Source organism: Oncorhynchus mykiss, chromosome 2 (assembly GCF_013265735.2).
Source record: "Oncorhynchus mykiss isolate Arlee chromosome 2, USDA_OmykA_1.1, whole genome shotgun sequence".
Taxonomy (NCBI): Eukaryota; Metazoa; Chordata; class Actinopteri; order Salmoniformes; family Salmonidae; genus Oncorhynchus; species Oncorhynchus mykiss.
This window is the reverse complement of record NC_048566.1, coordinates 760,001-782,500: the sequence shown is the minus strand read 5'-3', so window position 1 is coordinate 782,500 and position 22,500 is coordinate 760,001. Positions and strand designations below refer to the sequence as shown.

General features: G+C 46.0%; 1 protein-coding gene across 2 annotated transcripts in view; it reads left to right on the top strand.

The window, feature by feature from the left end:
* LOC110516483 (ankyrin repeat and IBR domain-containing protein 1) overlaps positions 1-22,500 on the top strand; it is a 63,218-nt gene that overhangs the window by 8,371 nt on the left and 32,347 nt on the right. For both annotated transcript variants that reach the window (XR_005034562.1, XM_036934898.1), the window contains exons 2-3: positions 179-460; positions 16,935-17,235. Coding sequence is in view for 1 of the 2 variants with exons in the window: in XM_036934898.1 (XP_036790793.1) it covers positions 273-460; positions 16,935-17,235 (489 nt within the window). In the remaining variant the exon portion in view is untranslated. The remainder of the gene's footprint in view (positions 1-178; positions 461-16,934; positions 17,236-22,500) is intronic.

Genomic DNA, 22,500 nt, shown 5'->3' with positions numbered 1-22,500 from the left:
CTCTGTCTGTCCTTAGGCCCAGTTCCATTTATTTGGCTGTAATTTCCTCTCTATCCTCTCTGTCTGTCCTTAGGCCCAGTACCATTTCTTTGGCTGTAATTTCCTCTCTGTCTGTCCTTAGGCCCAGTTCCATTTCTTTGGCTGTAATTTCCCCTCTATCCTCTCTGTCTGCCCTCAGGAGCATCAATATGCTGTCCTTCTGCAGTTGGTCAGGTTGAAGTATCACCAAACGCCTTCAGGTTGAAGCTCCTCCTGGTAGAGTCTGAGGGGCGATGGGGAACACAGCCACTAAATTCCGCAAGGCTCTGATCAACGGTGACGAGGGTCTGGCCTATCAGCTGTATGAGGGGAGCCCCCAGTTTAAAGAGAGCCTGGACCCCAACACTTCATATGGCGAACCCTACCAGCACAACACTCCTCTGCACTACGCCGCCAGGCACGCCATGACACGTCTCATCAGGTGAGGACATACTCTCAGTGTTACCTGACCCTCTGGCCCATCTAACTGTATGAAGTCATCTGAAATGTGTCTAATAACCTGAAATATGGAAAACTGGGGAGAAAATATATATAGTTAACAAAGAGAGTGAAAATGTGCTTCCCTCTGTGTGATGGGGGTTATAGGGGCTGGCAGTGGTTAGAGCGTTGGACTAGTAACCGGAAGGTTGCAAGTTCAAATCCCAGAGCTGGTACAAGGTACAAATCTGTCATCCTGCCCCTGAACAGGCCTAACCCACTGTTCCTAGGCCGTCATTGAAAATAAGAATTTGTTCTTAACTGACTTGCCTAGTTAAATAAAGGTAAAGGTAATAGCAAGGTTTCATAACGTGATTTTATTTGTCTGTCCCAAGTTTTCTGAGCAAAAGAAACAATATACACTAAAAAAGTTTTAGAGGGCAACTCATGTTGGAACATTGCTGAGGGGGCGATTGATTAGGCCTGGCTCGCGGTTCACGTTCCAATTCAGCCCAAATGTGTTCGATGGGGTTGAGGTCAGGGCTCTGTGCAGGCCAGTCAAGTTCTTCCACACCGATCTCGACAAAACCATTTTTGTTTAGTCCTCACTTTTGTGCACGGGGGGAGGGGGGGGGGCATTGTCACGCTGAAATTTGTCCGTCGGATTGCCAGATGGTGAAGGGTGATTCATCACTCCAGAGAACGCGTTTCCACTGCTCCAAGAGTCCAGCTTTACTCCATTGGAGCTTTACACCACTCCAGCCGACGCTTGGCGTTGCGAATGGTGATCTTAGGCTTGTGTGCGGCTTGCTTGGCCACGGAAACTCATTTCATGAAACTTCCGACAAACAGTTATTTTGCTGACGTTGCTTCCAGAGGCAGTTTGGAACTTGGTAGTGAGTGTTGCGACTGAGGACAGATGATTTTTACGCGCTTCAGCACTCGGCGGTCCCATTCTCTGAGGTTGTGTGGCCTACCACTTCGAGGCTGAGCCGTTGTTGCTCCTAGACGTGTCCACTTCACAATAACAGCACTTACAGTTGACCGGGGGCAGCTCTAGCAGGGCAGAAATGTGACGAACTGACTTCTTGGAAAGGCGGCATCCTATGACGGTGCCACGTTGAAAGTCACTGAGCTCTTCAGTAAAGCCATTCTACTGCCAATGTTTGTCTATGGAGATTGCATGGCGGTGTGCTCGATTTTTTTATTTTTTTTTATACACCTGTCAGCAACGGGTATGACTGAAATAGCCGAATCCACTAATTTGAAAGGGTGTCCACGTATTCGTTTATATGTGATCGTATACAAATGTAAGCAAGGTCTGAAATGAATGTTTTTAGTCAAATAATACATCTGTTTTGGAGGAAAAAAAGGACCTGCTGCTGAAATCAAGTTGTGTTCTATCATAGATTACCCAGGCAGGACACTGGTGAGTGTTCTATCATAGATTATCCAGGCAGGACACTGGTGAGGGTTCTATCATAGATTACCCAGGCAGGACACTGGTGAGTGTCCTATCATAGATTATCCAGGCAGGACACTGGTGAGTGTTCTATCATAGATTATCCAGGCAGGACACTGGTGAGTGTCCTATCATAGATTACCCAGGCAGGACACTGGTGAGGGTTCTATCATAGATTACCCAGTCTGCACACTGGTGAGGGTTCTATCATAGATTACCCAGTCTGCACACTGGTGAGGGTTCTATCATAGATTACCCAGGCAGGACACTGGTGAGGGTTCTATCATAGATTACCCAGGCAGGACACTGGTGAGGGTTCTATCATAGATTACCCAGGCAGGACACTGGTGAGGGTTCTATCATAGATTACCCAGGCAGGACACTGGTAAGGGTTCTATCATAGATTACCCAGGCAGGACACTGGTGAGTGTTCTATCATAGATTACCCAGGCAGGACACTGGTGAGGGTTCCTGCAGTACCCAGTCGGCTCACTGGTGAGTGTTCCTGCAGTTTTGTTGCGTAACCTTACGCGTCGTCCTGAATGTCTTTTATCTGGACCCAGCAACAAACGGCCTGTTTTGGTTTCACCGCTAATTCAATGTATTTATCTAACCGTTTGTTTTAAACTTTTTTTTATTTATCCAGCAACAGCCAGTCAGATGAGATAGTAGCATTTAGGTTACCGTGACGACTTGGAAATGACATTCAGTTGGTTTTTATTATCCCCTTAAGGACAAAATGGTGGCAGCGAGTTGCACACAAACAAAGCACAGACAGAGGAAAACATGCTTTAAAAAAATAAAAATAAAAAGTGATTAAATTAAGCGGTTCGTTTTTAAAAGATGACTTGTCAAGTATTAGAAATGGGGATTGTTTTTAAAAGATGACTTGTCAAGTATTAGAAATGGGGATTGTTTTTAAAAGATGACTTGTCAAGTATTAGAAATGGGGATTGTTTTTAAAAGATGACTTGTCAAGTATTAGAAATGGGGATTGTTTTTAAAAGATGACTTGTCAAGTATTAGAAATGGGGATTGTTTTTAAAAGATGACTTGTCAAGTATTAGAAATGGGGATTGTTTTCCCCTCTTTGTTTTCAATGGCTTTTCAAATGGGAGTTATTCACCACTATGGTTATGCTGTGTGGAGCACCTTTTAGCTATATAAAACACCTTTAACTATATAAAACACCTTTAACTATATAAAACACCTTTAACTATATAAAACACCTTTTAACTATATAAAACACCTTTAACTATATAAAACACCCTTTAACTATATAAAACACCTTTAACTATATAAAACACCTTTTAACTATATAAAACACCTTTAACTATATAAAACACCTTTAACTATATAAAACACCTTTAACTATATAAAACACCTTTTAACTATATAAAACACCTTTTAACTATATAAAACACCTTTTAACTATATAAAACACCTTTAACTATATAAAACACCTTTTAACTATATAAAACACCTTTAACTATATAAAACACCTTTAACTATATAAAGCACCTTTTAACTATATAAAACACCTTTTAACTATATAAAACACCTTTTAACTATATAAAACACCTTTTAACTATATAAAACACCTTTTAACTATATAAAACACCTTTTAACTATATAAAACACCTTTTAACTATATAAAACACCTTTAACTATATAAAACACCTTTAACTATATAAAACACCTTTAACTATATAAAACACCTTTAACTATATAAAACACCTTTTAACTATATAAAACACCTTTAACTATATAAAACACCTTTAACTATATAAAACACCTTTAACTATATAAAGCACCTTTTAACTATATAAAACACCTTTAACTATATAAAACACCTTTTAACTATATAAAACACCTTTAACTATATAAAACACCTTTTAACTATATAAAACACCTTTTAACTATATAAAGCACCTTTAACTATATAAAACACCTTTAACTATATAAAACACCTTTAACTATATAAAGCACCTTTAACTATATAAAACACCTTTAACTATATAAAACACCTTTAACTATATAAAGCACCTTTTAACTATATAAAACACCTTTAACTATATAAAACACCTTTAACTATATAAAACACCTTTAACTATATAAAACACCTTTTAACTATATAAAACACCTTTAACTATATAAAACACCTTTTAACTATATAAAACACCTTTAACTATATAAAACACCTTTAACTATATAAAACACCTTTAACTATATAAAACACCTTTAACTATATAAAACACCTTTAACTATATAAAACACCTTTTAACTATATAAAACACCTTTTAACTATATAAAACACCTTTTAACTGTTTAAAACACCTTTAACTATATAAAACACCTTTTAACTATATAAAACACCTTTTAACTGTTTAAAGCACCTTTGTTTAGTTGTATGAAGCCTATGTGGTAGCAGCTATTCCCTGCTCTCTGTGCCCAGGATGGGGGGGGAAGAGTGTTGTGTGTCTCTCTGTCCCATCTGCCCCTGCTAGGAACCATCTGTTAGACACGTCACAGAAACGTTCCACCCTGAGACTGAGCTACAAGCCTCCTTCACTCTCTACCGCTGTAGTTCTATAGCAGGACACCGACACCTATAAAGGCAGTTCATTAGACACCAAACAGAAGAAATCCTACTGAAACAGGGAGTGGACTAAAACCTGGACTGTAGGGCTCCACTACTAGTTCCTCCAGTCTCTAACACTAGGGACTCTGTTACAATACGTTAGACATCCTACTGAAACAGGGAGTGGACTAAAACCTGGACTGTAGGGCTCCACTACTAGTTCCTCCAGTCTCTAACACTAGGGACTCTGTTACAATACGTTAGACATCCTACTGAAACAGGGAGTGGACTAAAACCTGGACTGTAGGGCTCCACTACTAGTTCCTCCAGTCTCTAACACTAGGGACTCTGTTACAATACGTTAGACATCCTACTGAAACAGGGAGTGGACTAAAACCTGGACTGTAGGGCTCCACTACTAGTTCCTCCAGTCTCTAACACTAGGGACTCTGTTACAATACGTTAGACATCCTACTGAAACAGGGAGTGGACTAAAACCTGGACTGTAGGGCTCCACTACTAGTTCCTCCAGTCTCTAACACTAGGGACTCTGTTACAATACGTTAGACATCCTACTGAAACAGGGAGTGGACTAAAACCTGGACTGTAGGGCTCCACTACTAGTTCCTCCAGTCTCTAACACTAGGGACTCTGTTACAATACGTTAGACATCCTACTGAAACAGGGAGTGGACTAAAACCTGGACTGTAGGGCTCCACTACTAGTTCCTCCAGTCTCTAACACTAGGGACTCTGTTACAATACGTTAGACATCCTACTGAAACAGGGAGTGGACTAAAACCTGGACTGTAGGGCTCCACTACTAGTTCCTCCAGTCTCTAACACTAGGGGACTCTGTTACAATACGTTAGACATCCTACTGAAACAGGGAGTGGACTAAAACCTGGACTGTAGGGCTCCACTACTAGTTCCTCCAGTCTCTAACACTAGGGACTCTGTTACAATACGTTAGACATCCTACTGAAACAGGGAGTGGACTAAAACCTGGACTGTAGGGCTCCACTACTAGTTCCTCCAGTCTCTAACACTAGGGACTCTGTTACAATACGTTAGACATCCTACTGAAACAGGGAGTGGACTAAAACCTGGACTGTAGGGCTCCACTACTAGTTCCTCCAGTCTCTAACACTAGGGACTCTGTTACAATACGTTAGACATCCTACTGAAACAGGGAGTGGACTAAAACCTGGACTGTAGGGCTCCACTAACTAGTTCCTCCAGTCTCTAACACTAGGGACTCTGTTACAATACCTTAGACATCCTACTGAAACAGGGAGTGGACTAAAACCTGGACTGTAGGGCTCCACTACTAGTTCCTCCAGTCTCTAACACTAGGGGCTCTGTTACAATACGTTAGACATCCTACTGAAACAGGGAGTGGACTAAAACCTGGACTGTAGGGCTCCACTACTAGTTCCTCCAGTCTCTAACACTAGGGACTCTGTTACAATACGTTAGAAATTCATCCTTCCTTCCTTGTTGCATTGAGCTAAGCACAGATCTGTAAATGATTTGGACAGGTGGTAGCCAAGGTTACCGTTATATTACTTCTACCGACCCAGCCTGTTCAGATAGGCGATCACTTCAAAGGAGGGGTCAGCATGGTAACCTAGTGGTTAGAGCGCTGGGCAGGTAGCCTAGCGGTTAGAGCGTTGGGCAGGTAGCCTAGTGGTTAGAGCGTTGGGCAGGTAGCCTAGTGGTTAGAGGGGTCGGCATGGTAGCCTAGTGGTTAGAGCGTTGGGCAGGTAGCCTTGTGGTTAGAGCGTTGGGCAGGTAGCCTAGTGGTTAGAGCATTGGGCAGGTAGCCTAGCGGTTAGAGCGTTGGGCAGGTAGCCTAGCGGTTATAGCATTGGGCAGGTAGCCTAGCGGTTAGAGCGTTGGGCAGGTAGCCTAGCGGTTAGAGCGTTGGGCAGGTAGCCTAGTGGTTAGAGCGTTGGGCAGGTAGCCTAGTGGTTAGAGCGCTGGGCAGGTAGCCTAGTGGTTAGAGCGTTGGGCAGGTAGCCTAGTGGTTAGAGCGTTCGGCATGGTAGCCTAGTGGTTAGAGCGTTGGGCATGGTAGCCTAGTGGTTAGAGCGTTGGGCATGGTAGCCTAGTGGTTAGAGCGTTGGGCAGGTAGCCTAGTGGTTAGAGCATTGGGCAGGTAGCCTAGTGGTTAGAGCGTTGGGCAGGTAGCCTAGTGGTTAGAGCGCTGGGCAGGTAGCCTAGTGGTTAGAGCGTTCGGCATGGTAGCCTAGTGGTTAGAGCGTTGGGCATGGTAGCCTAGTGGTTAGAGCGTTGGGCATGGTAGCCTAGTGGTTAGAGCATTGGGCAGGTAGCCTAGTGGTTAGAGCATTGGGCAGGTAGCCTAGTGGTTAGAGCGTTGGGCAGGTAGCCTAGTGGTTAGAGCGCTGGGCAGGTAGCCTATTGGTTAGAGAGGTCGGCATGGTAACCTAGTGGTTAGAGGGGTCGACATGGTAACCTAGTGGTTAGAGGGGTCGGCATGGTATTCTAGTGGTTAGAGCGCTGGGCAGGTAGCCTAGTGGTAAGAGCGCTGGGCAGGTAGCCTAGTGGTAAGAGCGCTGGGCAGGTAGCCTAGTGGTTAGAACGTTGGGCAGGTAGCCTAGTGGTTAGAGCGTTGGGCAGGTAGCCTAGTGGTTAGAGCGTTGGGCAGGTAGCCTAGTGGTTAGAGCGTTGGGCAGGTAGCCTAGTGGTTAGAGCTTTGGGCAGGTAGCCTAGTGGTTAGAGCGTTGGGCAGGTAGCCTAGTGGTTAGAGCGTTGGGCAGGTAGCCTAGTGGTTAGAGCGTTGGGCAGGTAGCCTAGTGGTTAGAGCGTTGGGCAGGTAGCCTAGTGGTTAGAGCGTTGGGCAGGTAGCCTAGTGGTTAGAGCGTTGGGCAGGTAGCCTAGTGGTTAGAGCGTTGGGCAGGTAGCCTAGTGGTTAGAGCGTTGGGCAGGTAGCCTAGCGGTTAGAGCGTTGGGCAGGTAGCCTAGCGGTTAGAGCGTTGGGCAGGTAGCCTAGCGGTTAGAGCGTTGGGCAGGTAGCCTAGCGGTTAGAGCGTTGGGCAGGTAGCCTAGCGGTTAGAGCGTTGGGCAGGTAGCCTAGCGGTTAGAGCGTTGGGCAGGTAGCCTAGCGGTTAGAGCGTTGGGCAGGTAGCCTAGCGGTTAGAGCGTTGGGCAGGTAGCCTAGCGGTTAGAGCGTTGGGCAGGTAGCCTAGCGGTTAGAGCGTTGGGCAGGTAGCCTAGCGGTTAGAGCGTTGGGCAGGTAGCCTAGCGGTTAGAGCGTTGGGCAGGTAGTCTAGTGGTTAGAGCGTTTGGCAGGTAGCCTAACGGTTAGAGCGTTGGGCCAGTTTACCGAAAGGTTGCTAGATCTAATCCCCCGAGCTGACAAGGTATAAATGTGTCATTCTGCCCCCCTGAACAAGGCTGTTAACCCACTGTTCCCCGGTAGGCCGTCATTGTAAATAAGAATTTGTTCTTAACTGACTTGCCTAGTTAAATAATATTCCATTAAATGTAACATTTTCTGAATGATTTCAACACCATGTAGTTCTGTATCAGGGTACCAGTTTCTAGAAAGCTACTACTTAGCAACTACTTAGCAACTACTTAGCTACTACTTAGCTACTACTTAGCTACTACTTAGCTACTACTTAGTGCTATACATTATATGAAGGTTTAATACGGTGTTGTGTGTGTGTGTGTGTGTGTTATTTCTCTAGGACAACTTGCAGCGAACTACATTGACACGGAGACTTGATTTTTCCAGCGTTCTTCATCATACTGTCATTTTTACTTGTGGATGTGTCTCAAATGGCTTCCTATCCTCTACGTAGTACACTTCTTTTGACCAGGCAGCCTACATACACAGACTTGGTGTTATTGGCTGAGCCTGTCAGAGTAGCTGTGTGTACTCCTGCTTCAGCACTCTTTTGAGTTCATCACACGCCCAGAGAGACGTTTAATTCTATGCTGTTATTTGTAATCGATTGTCGGCCATCGATACTAGTGGCAGTGGTCCTCTGTAGACGGTGGTTGGTTATGACTGTGGACATGAGGGGGGGTTTTCTAGACCGTAGAGAGGATAAATGAGTCAAACGGTTAAAGTCAGATAAGAGTGTTTTCATCGTAACAACAGTGGAGTTGACATTAGCCCCTGGCCTAACCATTACTGTGGAGAACAACCGCCATCTTGTCTGTTAACTGTTCCCACAGGATTGCTACTCTGACCGACGCCCCCCCCCCCCCCCCATGAATCACGAACAAATTGATATTTCACTTTGCCGAACCATGATGAGTTACGGGCTGCGGTTTCTCTGTGTCCACAGCCTCTGGGAGGCTACTGTTGAGTCAGTGGGAGAATCTCAATTTGCTCATGTCCTCTCTCCTCACTTCCTTCTCAAAACCTTTGATTTGGAGGAGAAAGGTCAGAAGGAAGGGACCTCTGGCTTTCACATCCAATGGGTTTTGAGAATGCATTTGAGATTCTCCCATTGACTCAAGAGTAGCCTTCCATCAGCTTACCAAAGGTTGTACCACAGTATAAAACTGTGTGTCTGGTAGCTCGGGGGCCGTCAATGAGTAGCTCTCAAGTAGATACTGAGAAATATTCACTAGACCTTAATACCACATGATTAAACCTGTATATATAAAAAAATATAAAGCATGATTTTATCTTTTTTTTTGCTATCTATTTTACCCCTACATCAATCGGTTAAATCACATTATTTAAAATGTTTTCATTCAGTTACTAAAGTAACAGTCCTGGCTGAGCCCCAATATGCGCTTCGCGGTTACGATGTCGCCTGTATACGCCTACTGGCAATGAAAACATTTAAAAGCACAGGATATTTGTACCTCGATAAAACATCTCTGCTTTGGTATGTAATATCTCGACCAAATAAGCCATTTCTACCCCTGTCACCTTTTTTAATATATTTAAATACAGGAAAATGATTTGGTGGAATGTGCTCAGAAAAAAAATGTTAATTTTTTTCTTGAAGCCAACGTTAATTCGCTTCGTCTCCAGTGTTCCATAGTCCTACATGTTGACTCTAGTGTTCCATAGTCCTACATGTTGACTCTAGTGGTCCAATAGTCCTACATGTTGACTCTAGTGGTCCATAGTCCTACATGTTGACTCTAGTGGTCCATAGTCCTACATGTTGACTCTAGTGTTCCATAGTCCTACATGTTGACTCTAGTGGTCCATAGTCCTACATGTTGACTCTAGTGGTCCATAGTCCTACATGTTGACTCTAGTGGTCCGTAGGCCTACATGTTGACTCTAGTGTTCCATAGTCCTACATGTTGACTCTAGTGTTCCATAGTCCTACATGTTGACTCTAGTGGTCCGTAGTCCTACATGTTGACTCTAGTGGTCCGTAGGCCTACATGTTGACTCTAGTGTTCCATAGTCCTACATGTTGACTCTAGTGTTCCATAGTCCTACATGTTGACTCTAGTGTTCCATAGTCCTACATGTTGACTCTAGTGTTCCATAGTCCTACATGTTGACTCTAGTGGTCCATAGTCCTACATGTTGACTCTAGTGGTCCGTAGGCCTACATGTTGACTCTAGTGGTCCGTAGGCCTACATGTTGACTCTAGTGGTCCATAGTCCTACATGTTGACTCTAGTGGTCCATAGTCCTACATGTTGACTCTAGTGCTCCATAGTCCTACATGTTGACTCTAGTGGTCCGTAGGCCTACATGTTGACTCTAGTGGTCCGTAGGCCTACATGTTGACTCTAGTGGTCCATAGTCCTACATGTTGACTCTAGTGGTCCATAGTCCTACATGTTGACTCTAGTGTTCCATAGTCCTACATGTTGACTCTAGTGGTCCATAGTCCTACATGTTGACTCTAGTGTTCCATAGTCCTACATGTTGACTCTAGTGGTCCGTAGTCCTACATGTTGACTCTAGTGGTCCGTAGTCCTACATGTTGACTCTAGTGTTCCATAGTCCTACATGTTGACTCTAGTGTTCCATAGTCCTACATGTTGACTCTAGTGGTCCATAGTCCTACATGTTGACTCTAGTGTTCCATAGTCCTACATGTTGACTCTAGTGTTCCATAGTCCTACATGTTGACTCTAGTGGTCCAATAGTCCTACATGTTGACTCTAGTGGTCCATAGTCCTACATGTTGACTCTAGTGGTCCATAGTCCTACATGTTGACTCTAGTGTTCCATAGTCCTACATGTTGACTCTAGTGTTCCATAGTCCTACATGTTGACTCTAGTGTTCCATAGTCCTACATGTTGACTCTAGTGGTCCATAGTCCTACATGTTGACTCTAGTGGTCCATAGTCCTACATGTTGACTCTAGTGTTCCATAGTCCTACATGTTGACTCTAGTGGTCCATAGTCCTACATGTTGACTCTAGTGGTCCATAGTCCTACATGTTGACTCTAGTGTTCCATAGTCCTACATGTTGACTCTAGTGGTCCATAGTCCTACATGTTGACTCTCGTGTTCCATAGTCCTACATGTTGACTCTAGTGGTCCATAGTCCTACATGTTGACTCTAGTGGTCCATAGTCCTACATGTTGACTCTAGTGTTCCATAGTCCTACATGTTGACTCTAGTGGTCCATAGTCCTACATGTTGACTCTAGTGTTCCGTAGTCCTACATGTTGACTCTAGTGTTCCATAGTCCTACATGTTGACTCTAGTGGTCCATAGTCCTACATGTTGACTCTCGTGGTCCATAGTCCTACATGTTGACTCTAGTGGTCCGTAGTCCTACATGTTGACTCTAGTGGTCCATAGTCCTACATGTTGACTCTAGTGTTCCATAGTCCTACATGTTGACTCTAGTGTTCCATAGTCCTACATGTTGACTCTAGTGGTCCATAGTCCTACATGTTGACTCTAGTGTTCCATAGTCCTACATGTTGACTCTAGTGGTCCATAGTCCTACATGTTGACTCTAGTGGTCCGTAGTCCTACATGTTGACTCTAGTGTTCCATAGTCCTACATGTTGACTCTAGTGTTCCATAGTCCTACATGTTGACTCTAGTGGTCCATAGTCCTACATGTTGACTCTAGTGTTCCATAGTCCTACATGTTGACTCTAGTGGTGCATAGTCCTACATGTTGACTCTAGTGGTCCAATAGTCCTACATGTTGACTCTAGTGTTCCATAGTCCTACATGTTGACTCTAGTGTTCCATAGTCCTACATGTTGACTCTAGTGGTCCATAGTCCTACATGTTGACTCTAGTGGTCCATAGTCCTACATGTTGACTCTAGTGTTCCATAGTCCTACATGTTGACTCTAGTCTTCCATAGTCCTACATGTTGACTCTAGTGGTCCATAGTCCTACATGTTGACTCTAGTGTTCCATAGTCCTACATGTTGACTCTAGTGGTCCATAGTCCTACATGTTGACTCTAGTGTTCCATAGTCCTACATGTTGACTCTAGTGTTCCATAGTCCTACATGTTGACTCTAGTGTTCCATAGTCCTACATGTTGACTCTAGTGGTCCAATAGTCCTACATGTTGACTCTAGTGGTCCATTAGTCCTACATGTTGACTCTAGTGGTCCATAGTCCTACATGTTGACTCTAGTGGTCCATAGTCCTACATGTTGACTCTAGTGGTCCGTAGGCCTACATGTTGACTCTAGTGGTCCGTAGGCCTACATGTTGACTCTAGTGTTCCATAGTCCTACATGTTGACTCTAGTGCTCCATAGTCCTACATGTTGACTCTAGTGCTCCATAGTCCTACATGTTGACTCTAGTGGTCCATAGTCCTACATGTTGACTCTAGTGGTCCGTAGGCCTACATGTTGACTCTAGTGGTCCGTAGGCCTACATGTTGACTCTAGTGGTCCATAGTCCTACATGTTGACTCTAGTGTTCTGTAGTCCTACATGTTGACTCTAGTGTTCTACATGTTGACTCTAGTGGTCCATAGTCCTACATGTTGACTCTAGTGTTCCATAGTCCTACATGTTGACTCTAGTGGTCCATAGTCCTACATGTTGACTCTAGTGGTCCAATAGTCCTACATGTTGACTCTAGTGTTCCATAGGCCTACATGTTGACTCTAGTGGTCCATAGTCCTACATGTTGACTCTAGTGGTCCATAGTCCTACATGTTGACTCTAGTGGTCCATAGTCCTACATGTTGACTCTAGTGGTCCATAGTCCTACATGTTGACTCTAGTGTTCCATAGTCCTACATGTTGACTCTAGTGGTCCATAGTCCTACATGTTGACTCTAGTGTTCCATAGTCCTACATGTTGACTCTAGTGGTCCATAGTCCTACATGTTGACTCTAGTGGTCCATAGTCCTACATGTTGACTCTAGTGGTCCATAGTCCTACATGTTGACTCTAGTGTTCCATAGTCCTACATGTTGACTCTAGTGGTCCATAGTCCTACATGTTGACTCTAGTGTTCCATAGTCCTACATGTTGACTCTAGTGTTCCATAGGCCTACATGTTGACTCTAGTGGTCCATAGTCCTACATGTTGACTCTAGTGGTCCATAGTCCTACATGTTGACTCTAGTGGTCCATAGTCCTACATGTTGACTCTAGTGGTCCATAGTCCTACATGTTGACTCTAGTGTTCCATAGTCCTACATGTTGACTCTAGTGGTCCATAGTCCTACATGTTGACTCTAGTGGTCCGTAGGCCTACATGTTGACTCTGCTGGTCCGTAGGTCTACATGTTGACTCTGCTGGTCCGTAGGCCTACATGTTGACTCTAGTGTTCTGTAGTCCTACATGTTGACACTGCTGGTCCGTAGGTCTACATGTTGACTCTGCTGGTCCGTAGGCCTACATGTTGACTCTAGTGTTCTGTAGTCCTACATGTTGACACTGCTGGTCCGTAGGTCTACATGTTGACTCTGCTGGTCCGTAGGCCTACATGTTGACTCTAGTGTTCTGTAGTCCTACATGTTGACACTGCTGGTCCGTAGGTCTACATGTTGACTCTGCTGGTCCATAGGCCTACATGTTGACTCTAGTGTTCTGTAGTCCTACATGTTGACACTGCTGGTCCGTAGGCCTACATGTTGACTCTAGTGTTCTGTAGTCCTACATGTTGACACTGCTGGTCCGTAGGTCTACATGTTGACTCTGCTGGTCCATAGGCCTACGTGTTTTACAAGGCATTGGAAAAGCTCCCTCGTCTTTGTGCTTGAAATTGCAACTTATTATGTGACTTGTTAAGCAAAGTTTTACTCCTTGACCTTATTTAGACTTGTAATAACAAGGGGTTTGTGTACTTCTTTACTCGAGACATTTCAGCTTTTCATTCATAATTAATGGGTGAAATTCCACTTCAACATTATGCGGTATTGTGTGTAGGTCAGTGATGACAACATCTGAATTTAATCAATTTTTTAAATTCAGGCTTAACACAACAAAATGTGGAGGAAGTCCAGGGGTGTGAATATTTTTTTTGAAGGCACTGTATATATGAGGAAATGTAGCGATTTTTATGATTTGTTATCTGTGATGGTTATGATACATTAGGCATTGTTGAGCTCTGTTGGCTTATAGGCCTAGATAAAGGCACCATTAAATGTTTTATTATTTGAGTACTCGAGTTCAATATAATTAGTGGCAGAACCTAAGAAAAATAGGTGTGTTCTGTTCAGAAATATGGTTTAAAATGAATACATTTAAAATGTTTTAATTATATTATAATTTTTAAAGACAATTGCACCCCCACTTTCAGACAGTCAGGTGGTCATGATGTAGGGCAGTCCCTGAAGGGACTCTTCTTATCAACTGGATGCAAGACTATCATCTGTGTTCTCTTAGGAACTCAGCATTCTCTGTGTTCTCTTAGGAATTCAGCATTCTCTGTGTTCTCTTAGGAATTCAGCATTCTCTGTGTTCTCTTAGGAATTCAGCATTCTCTGCGTTCTCTTAGGAATTCAGCATTCTCTGCGTTCTCTTAGGAATTCAGCATTCTCTGCTCTCTCTTAGGAATTCAGCATTCTCTGCGTTCTCTTAGGAATTCAGCATTCTCTGTGTTCTCTTAGGAATTCAGCATTCTCTGTGTTCTCTTAGGAATTCAGCATTCTCTGTGTTCTCTTAGGAATTCAGCATTCTCTTCGTTCTCTTAGGAATTCAGCATTCTCTGTGTTCTCTTAGGAATTCAGCATTCTCTGCGTTCTCTTAGGAATTCAGCATTCTCTGTGTTCTCTTAGGAATTCAGCATTCTCTGCGTTCTCTTAGGATTTCAGCATTCTCTGCGTTCTCTTAGGATTTCAGCATTCTCTGTGTTCTCTTAGGATTTCAGCATTCTCTTCGTTCTCTTAGGATTTCAGCATTCTCTGTGTTCTCTTAGGATTTCAGCATTCTCTGCGTTCTCTTAGGATTTCAGCATTCTCTGCGTTCTCTTAGGAATTCAGCGTTCTCTGCGTTCTCTTAGGAATTCAACGTTCTCTGCGTTCCCTTAGGAATTCAACATTCTCTTCGTTCTCTTAGGAATTCAGCATTCTCTTCGTTCTCTTAATAATTCAGCATTCTCTTCGTTCTCTTAGGAATTCAGCATTCTCCGTGTTCTCTTAGGAATTCAACATTCTCTGTGTTCTCTTAGGAATTCAGTATTCTCTGTGTTGATCTCTCCAACCCCCTCTGAGGAGCTGAGGTTACATCCTATTGGTCTGATATCTGAGGTTAACTTTTACAGTAATACTATTGGTCAACAAGTCAGAATTTGAATCCAAACAACTCAGATGTTATGAAGGTGTCTTAGATTCATTGTTCTTTCTCTTATGTTCCTGACTTGCTGTGGTGAGAAACCAACACTCATTCTTTTTCTCTCCCATGACCTCTGGGCCCTGGCACGAGCCATGGTTTCTTCATCTCTCCCGTGACCTTTGGGCCCTGGCACGAGCCATGGTTTCTTCATCGCTCCCATGACCTCTGGGCCCTGGCACGAGCCATGGTTTCTTCATCTCTCCCGTGACCTTTGGGCCCTGGCACGAGCCATGGTTTCTTCTTCTCTCCCGTGACCTCTGGGCCCTGGCACGAGCCATGGTTTCTTCATCTCTCCCGTGACCTCTGGGCCCAGGCACGAGCCATGGTTTCTTCATCTCTCCCGTGACCTCTGGGCCCTGGCACGAGCCATGGTTTCTTCATCGCTCCCATGACCTCTGGGCCCTGGCACGAGCCATGGTTTCTTCATCTCTCCCATGACCTCTGGGCCCTGGCACGAGCCATGGTTTCTTCATCTCTCCCGTGACCTCTGGGCCCTGGCACGAGCCATGGTTTCTTCATCTCTCCCGTGACCTCTGGGCCCTGGCACGAGCCATGGTTTCTTCATCTCTCCCGTGACCTCTGGGCCCTGGCACGAGCCATGGTTTCTTCATCTCTCCCATGACCTCTGGGCCCTGGCACGAGCCATGGTTACTTCATCTCTCCCATGACCTCTGGGCCCTGGCACGAGCCATTGTTACTTCATCGCTCCCGTGACCTCTGGGCTCTGGCATTCTTCAGCTCTCTCCGACCATGCTTAGAATAATGCCTTGTAATGCTTGTTAACGCCTTGTAAGTGAAGCTTTATGCCCTTGTATGTAAATCCATTCATTTGACAAAGTCATTAAATACACTTGTATTTAGAATTCGGGTTCAGACATTTCTTCATGGTCTGTTGCTGTAACTCAACTATTGTGTTATTGACTGTACGTTTGTTTTATTCCATGTGTAACTCTTGTTGTTGTTGTTGTTTGTGTCGACACTGCTTTGCTTGATCTTGGCCAGGTGGCAGTTGTAAATAGGAACTTGTTCTCAACTAGCCTACCTGGTTAAATAAAGGTCAAATTAAAGGTCAAATAAAACTGTAGTCTTTTGTATATTGCTATTCTTCATTATGGAGTCAGATAAAGATTCTAATAGGCTAGTCTTATTTACGAGTCTCGTGTGTGTGTGTGTGTGTTTGCAAATAAATAATTAGCAAATAAATTCATTAAAAATCCTACAATGTGATTTTCTGGAATTTTTTTTCTCTCATTTTGTCTGTCACAGTTGAAGTGTTCCTATGATGAAAATTACAGGCCTCTCTTATCTTTTTAAGTGGGAGAACTTGCACAATTGGTGGCTGACTAAATACTTTTTTGCCCCACTGTGTATATATATACTGTATATACACATCAAATATGACTTCACTATAGTAAAATAGTCTGAGTGCTAGCATGCTAGCCGTTCCCATAGACTTCCAGCCATTGCGCTAACACTAGTTAGCATTGGAAAGTGAAACTACCTCTAACTTCCTTCATACTGGATGGAGAGACATCAAAAATGGTATCCACAAGTTCATCTGAATCTGGGGAAGTAGACGTAGAGCCTCATTGCCAAAATCCTGAACAATCCCTTTAAGGGTGATGGTGAAATTTTCAAAACGGTCATATTAGTACCAAGTAAACCATGTCCCCCCCCTCCCCTCTCCACCAGGTCCTTTCTCTTCAGTAAGGACGGCAACCCCAACAAGCGTAACGTTCACAATGAGACGTCCCTCCATCTCCTCTGTATGGGCCCCCAGATCCTAATGGGGGAGGGGCCTCTGCAGCCGCGGCTGGCCCGGCCAGAGCTGGACGAGATGAAGAGGGCAGAGTGTCTCCAGATCATCCTGAAATGGACCGGAGCCAAGCTGGACCAGGGAGAGTATGAGAACGCCAACGTCAACTCCACTGACAACAAGAAGAATACATCGCTGCACTACGCAGCCGCCTCGGGGTTGAAGAAGTGTGTTGAGGTGCGAACCCCTTCTCATAGCCCTGCCCCTTAGACACTTCTCATAGCCCTGCCCCTTAGACACTTCTCATAGCCCTGCCCCTTAGACACTTCCCATAGCCCTGCCCCTTAGACACTTCTCATAGCCCTACCCCTTAGACACTTCTCATAGCCCTGCCCCTTAGACACTTCTCATAGCCCTGCCCCTTAGACACTTCTCATAGCCCTACCCCTTAGACACTTCTCATAGCCCTGCCCCTTAGACACTTCTCATAGCCCTGCCCCTTAGACACTTCTCATAGCCCTGCCCCTTAGACACTTCCCATAGCCCTGCCCCTTAGACACTTCTCATAGCCCTGCCCCATAGACACTTCTCATAGCCCTGCCCCTTAGACACTTCTCATAGCCCTGCCCCTTAGACACTTCTCATAGCCCTGCCCCTTAGACACTTCTCATAGCCCTGCCCCTTAGACACTTCTCATAGTCCTGCCCCTTAGACACTTCTCATAGCCCTGCCCCTTAGACACTTCTCATAGCCCTGCCCCTTAGACACTTCTCATAGCCCTGCCCCATAGCCCTACCCCTTAGACACTTCTAATAGCCCTACCCCATAGCCCTGCCCCTTAGACACTTCTCATAGCCCTGCCCCTTAGACACTTCTCATAGCCCTGCACCTTAGACACTTCCCATAGCCCTACCCCATAGCCCTACCCCTTAGACACTTCCCATAGCCCTACCCCATAGCCCTGCACCTTAGACACTTCCCATAGCCCTACCCCTTAGACACTTCCCATAGCCCTGCCCCTTAGACACTTCTCATAGCCCTACCCCTTAGACACTTCTCATAGCCCTGCCCCTTAGACACTTCTCATAGCCCTACCCCTTAGACACTTCTCATAGCCCTGCCCCTTAGACACTTCTCATAGCCCTACCCCTTAGACACTTCTCATAGCCCTACCCCATAGCCCTACCCCTTAGACACTTCCCATAGCCCTACCCCATAGCCCTACCCCTTAGACACTTCCCATAGCCCTACCCCATAGCCCTACCCCTTAGACACTTCCCATAGCCCTGCCCCTTAGACACTTCTCATAGTCCTGCCCCTTAGACACTTCTCATAGCCCTGCCCCTTAGACACTTCTCATAGCCCTACCCCTTAGACACTTCTCATAGCCCTACCCCTTAGACACTTCTCATAGCCCTACCCCTTAGACACTTCTCATAGTCCTGCCCCTTAGACACTTCTCATAGCCCTGCCCCTTAGACACTTCTCATAGTCCTGCCCCTTAGACACTTCTCATAGCCCTGCCCCTTAGACACTTCTCATAGCCCTGCCACTTAGACACTTCCCATAGCCCTGCCCCTTAGACACTTCTCATAGCCCTGCCCCTTAGACACTTCTCATAGCCCTACCCCTTAGACACTTCTCATAGCCCTGCCCCTTAGACACTTCTCATAGCCCTGCCCCTTAGACACTTCTCATAGCCCTGCCCCTTAGACACTTCTCATAGCCCTGCCCCTTAGACACTTCCCATAGACCTGCCCCTTAGACACTTCTCATAGCCCTGCCCCTTAGACACTTCCCATAGCCCTACCCCTTAGACACTTCCCATAGCCCTGCCCCTTAGACACTTCTCATAGCCCTACCCCTTAGACATTTCTCATAGCCCTACCCCATAGCCCTACCCCTTAGACACTTCCCATAGCCCTGCCCCTTAGACACTTCTCATAGCCCTACCCCTTAGACACTTCTCATAGCCCTGCCCCTTAGACACTTCTCATAGCCCTGCCCCTTAGACACTTCTCATAGCCCTGCCCCTTAGACACTTCTCATAGCCCTGCCCCTTAGACACTTCTCATAGCCCTGCCCCTTAGACACTTCTCATAGCCCTGCCCCTTAGACACTTCTCATAGCCCTGCCCCTTAGACACTTCCCATAGCCCTACCCCTTAGACATTTCTCATAGCCCTACCCCATAGCCCTGCCCCTTAGACACTTCTCATAGCCCTACCCCTTAGACATTTCTCATAGCCCTACCCCATAGCCCTACCCCTTAGACATTTCTCATAGCCCTACCCCATAGCCCTGCCCCTTAGACACTTCCCATAGCCCTACCCCTTAGACATTTCTCATAGCCCTACCCCATAGCCCTGCCCCTTAGACACTTCTCATAGCCCTGCCCCTTAGACACTTCTCATAGCCCTACCCCTTAGACACTTCTCATAGCCCTGCCCCTTAGACACTTCTCATAGCCCTGCCCCTTAGACACTTCTCATAGCCCTACCCCTTAGACACTTCTCATAGCCCTGCCCCTTAGACACTTCTCATAGCCCTGCCCCATAGCCCTGCCCCTTAGACACTTCTCATAGCCCTGCACCTTAGACACTTCTTATAGCCCTACCCCATAGCCCTACCCCTTAGACACTTCTCATAGCCCTACCCCTTAGACACTTCTCATAGCCCTGCCCCTTAGACACTTCTCATAGCCCTACCCCTTAGACACTTCTCATAGCCCTGCCCCTTAGACACTTCTCATAGCCCTGCCCCATAGCCCTGCCCCTTAGACACTTCCCATAGCCCTACCCCATAGCCCTGCCCCTTAGACACTTCCCATAGCCCTGCCCCTTAGACACTTCTCATAGCCCTACCCCTTAGACACTTCCCATAGCCCTGCCCCTTAGACACTTCTCATAGCCCTGCCCCATAGCCCTGCCCCTTAGACACTTCTCATAGCCCTGCCCCTTAGACACTTCTCATAGCCCTACCCCTTAGACACTTCTCATAGCCCTGCCCCTTAGACACTTCTCATAGCCCTGCCCCTTAGACACTTCTCATAGTGCTACCCCATAGACACTTCCCATAGCCCTGCCCCTTAGACACTTCTCATAGCCCTGCCCCTTAGACACTTCTCATAGCGCAACCCCTTAGACACTTCTCATAGCGCTGCCCCTTAGACACATCCTATAGCCCTGCCCCTTAGACACTTCTCATAGCGCAACCCCTTAGACACTTCTCATAGCGCTGCCCCTTAGACACATCCTATAGCCCTACCCCTTAGACACTTCTCATAGCCCTGCCCCTTAGACACTTCTCATAGCCCTGCCCCATAGCCCTGCCCCTTAGACACTTCCCATAGCCCTACCCCATAGCCCTGCCCCTTAGACACTTCCCATAGCCCTGCCCCTTAGACACTTCTCATAGCCCTACCCCTTAGACACTTCCCATAGCCCTGCCCCTTAGACACTTCTCATAGCCCTGCCCCATAGCCCTGCCCCTTAGACACTTCTCATAGCCCTACCCCTTAGACACTTCTCATAGCCCTGCCCCATAGCCCTGCCCCTTAGACACTTCCCATAGCCCTACCCCATAGCCCTGCCCCTTAGACACTTCCCATAGCCCTGCCCCTTAGACACTTCTCATAGCCCTACCCCTTAGACACTTCTCATAGCCCTACCCCATAGCCCTGCCCCTTAGACACTTCCCATAGCCCTGCCCCTTAGACACTTCTCATAGCCCTACCCCTTAGACACTTCTCATAGCGCTACCCCTTAGACACTTCCTATAGCCCTGCCCCTTAGACACTTCTCATAGCCCTGCCCCTTAGACACTTCCCATAGCCCTGCCCCTTAGACACTTCCCATAGCCCTACCCCTTAGACACTTCCCATAGCCCTGCCCCATAGACACTTCCCATAGCCCTACCCCATAGCCCTGCCCCTTAGACACTTCTCATAGCCCTACCCCATAGACACTTCCCATAGCCCTGCCCCATAGACACTTGTTCCCTAAATCCCCTTTCCCAAGCCAGGGCTCTCCAACCCTGTTCCAGGAGAGCTACCCTCCTGTAGGTTTTCACTTCAACCTGATTTAAAAAAAATGAACTGCTAATTATTAGAATCAGGTGTGCTAGATTAGGGTTGGAGTGAACCTATAGGACTGTAGTTCTCCAGGAACAGGGTTGGAGTGAACCTGTAGGATGGTAGTTCTCCAGGAACAGGCTTGGAGTGAACCTATAGGACAGTAGTTCTCCAGGAACAGGGTTGGAGTGAACCTATAGGACGGTAGTTCTACAGGAACAGGGTTGGAGTGAACCTATAGGACTGTAGTTCTCCAGGAACAGGCTTGGAGTGAACCTATAGGAGGGTTGTTCTCCAGGAACAGGGTTGGAGTGAACCTATAGGACTGTAGTTCTACAGGAACAGGGTTGGAGTGAACCTATAGGACTGTAGTTCTCCAGGAACAGGGTTGGAGTGAACCTATAGGAGGGTTGTTCCCCAGGAACAGGGTTGGAGTGAACCTATAGGATGGTAGTTCTACAGGAACAGGGTTGGAGTGAACCTATAGGACTGTAGTTCTCCAGGAACAGGCTTGGAGTGAACCTATAGGAGGGTTGTTCCCCAGGAACAGGGTTGGAGTGAACCTATAGGACTGTAGTTCTACAGGAACAGGGTTGGAGTGAACCTATAGGATGGTAGTTCTCCAGGAACAGACTTGGAGTGAACCTATAGGACTGTAGTTCTACAGGAATAGGGTTGGAGTGAACCTATAGGACTGTAGTTCTACAGGAACAGGGTTGGAGTGAACCTATAGGACTGTAGTTCTCCAGGAACAGGGTTGGAGTGAACCTATAGGAGGGTTGTTCCCCAGGAACAGGGTTGGAGTGAACCTATAGGATGGTAGTTCTCCAGGAACAGGCTTGGAGTGAACCTATAGGACTGTAGTTCTCCAGGAACAGGCTTGGAGTGAACCTATAGGAGGGTTGTTCCCCAGGAACAGGGTTGGAGTGAACCTATAGGACTGTAGTTCTACAGGAACAGGGTTGGAGTGAACCTATAGGATGGTAGTTCTCCAGGAACAGACTTGGAGTGAACCTATAGGACTGTAGTTCTACAGGAATAGGCTTGGAGTGAACCTATAGGATGGTAGTTCTCCAGGAACAGGCTTGGAGTGAACCTATAGGAGTGTAGTTCTCCAGGAACAGGGTTGGAGTGAACCTATAGGATGGTAGTTCTCCAGGAACAGGCTTGGAGTGAACCTATAGGATGGTAGTTCTCCAGGAACAGGCTTGGAGTGAACCTATAGGACTGTAGTTCTCCAGGAACAGGCTTGGAGTGAACCTATAGGACTGTAGTTCTCCAGGAACAGGCTTGGAGTGAACCTATAGGACTGTAGTTCTCCAGGAACAGGCTTGGAGTGAACCTATAGGATGGTAGTTCTCCAGGAACAGGCTTGGAGTGAACCTATAGGAGGTAGTTCTCCAGGAACAGGCTTGGTGTGAACCTATAGGA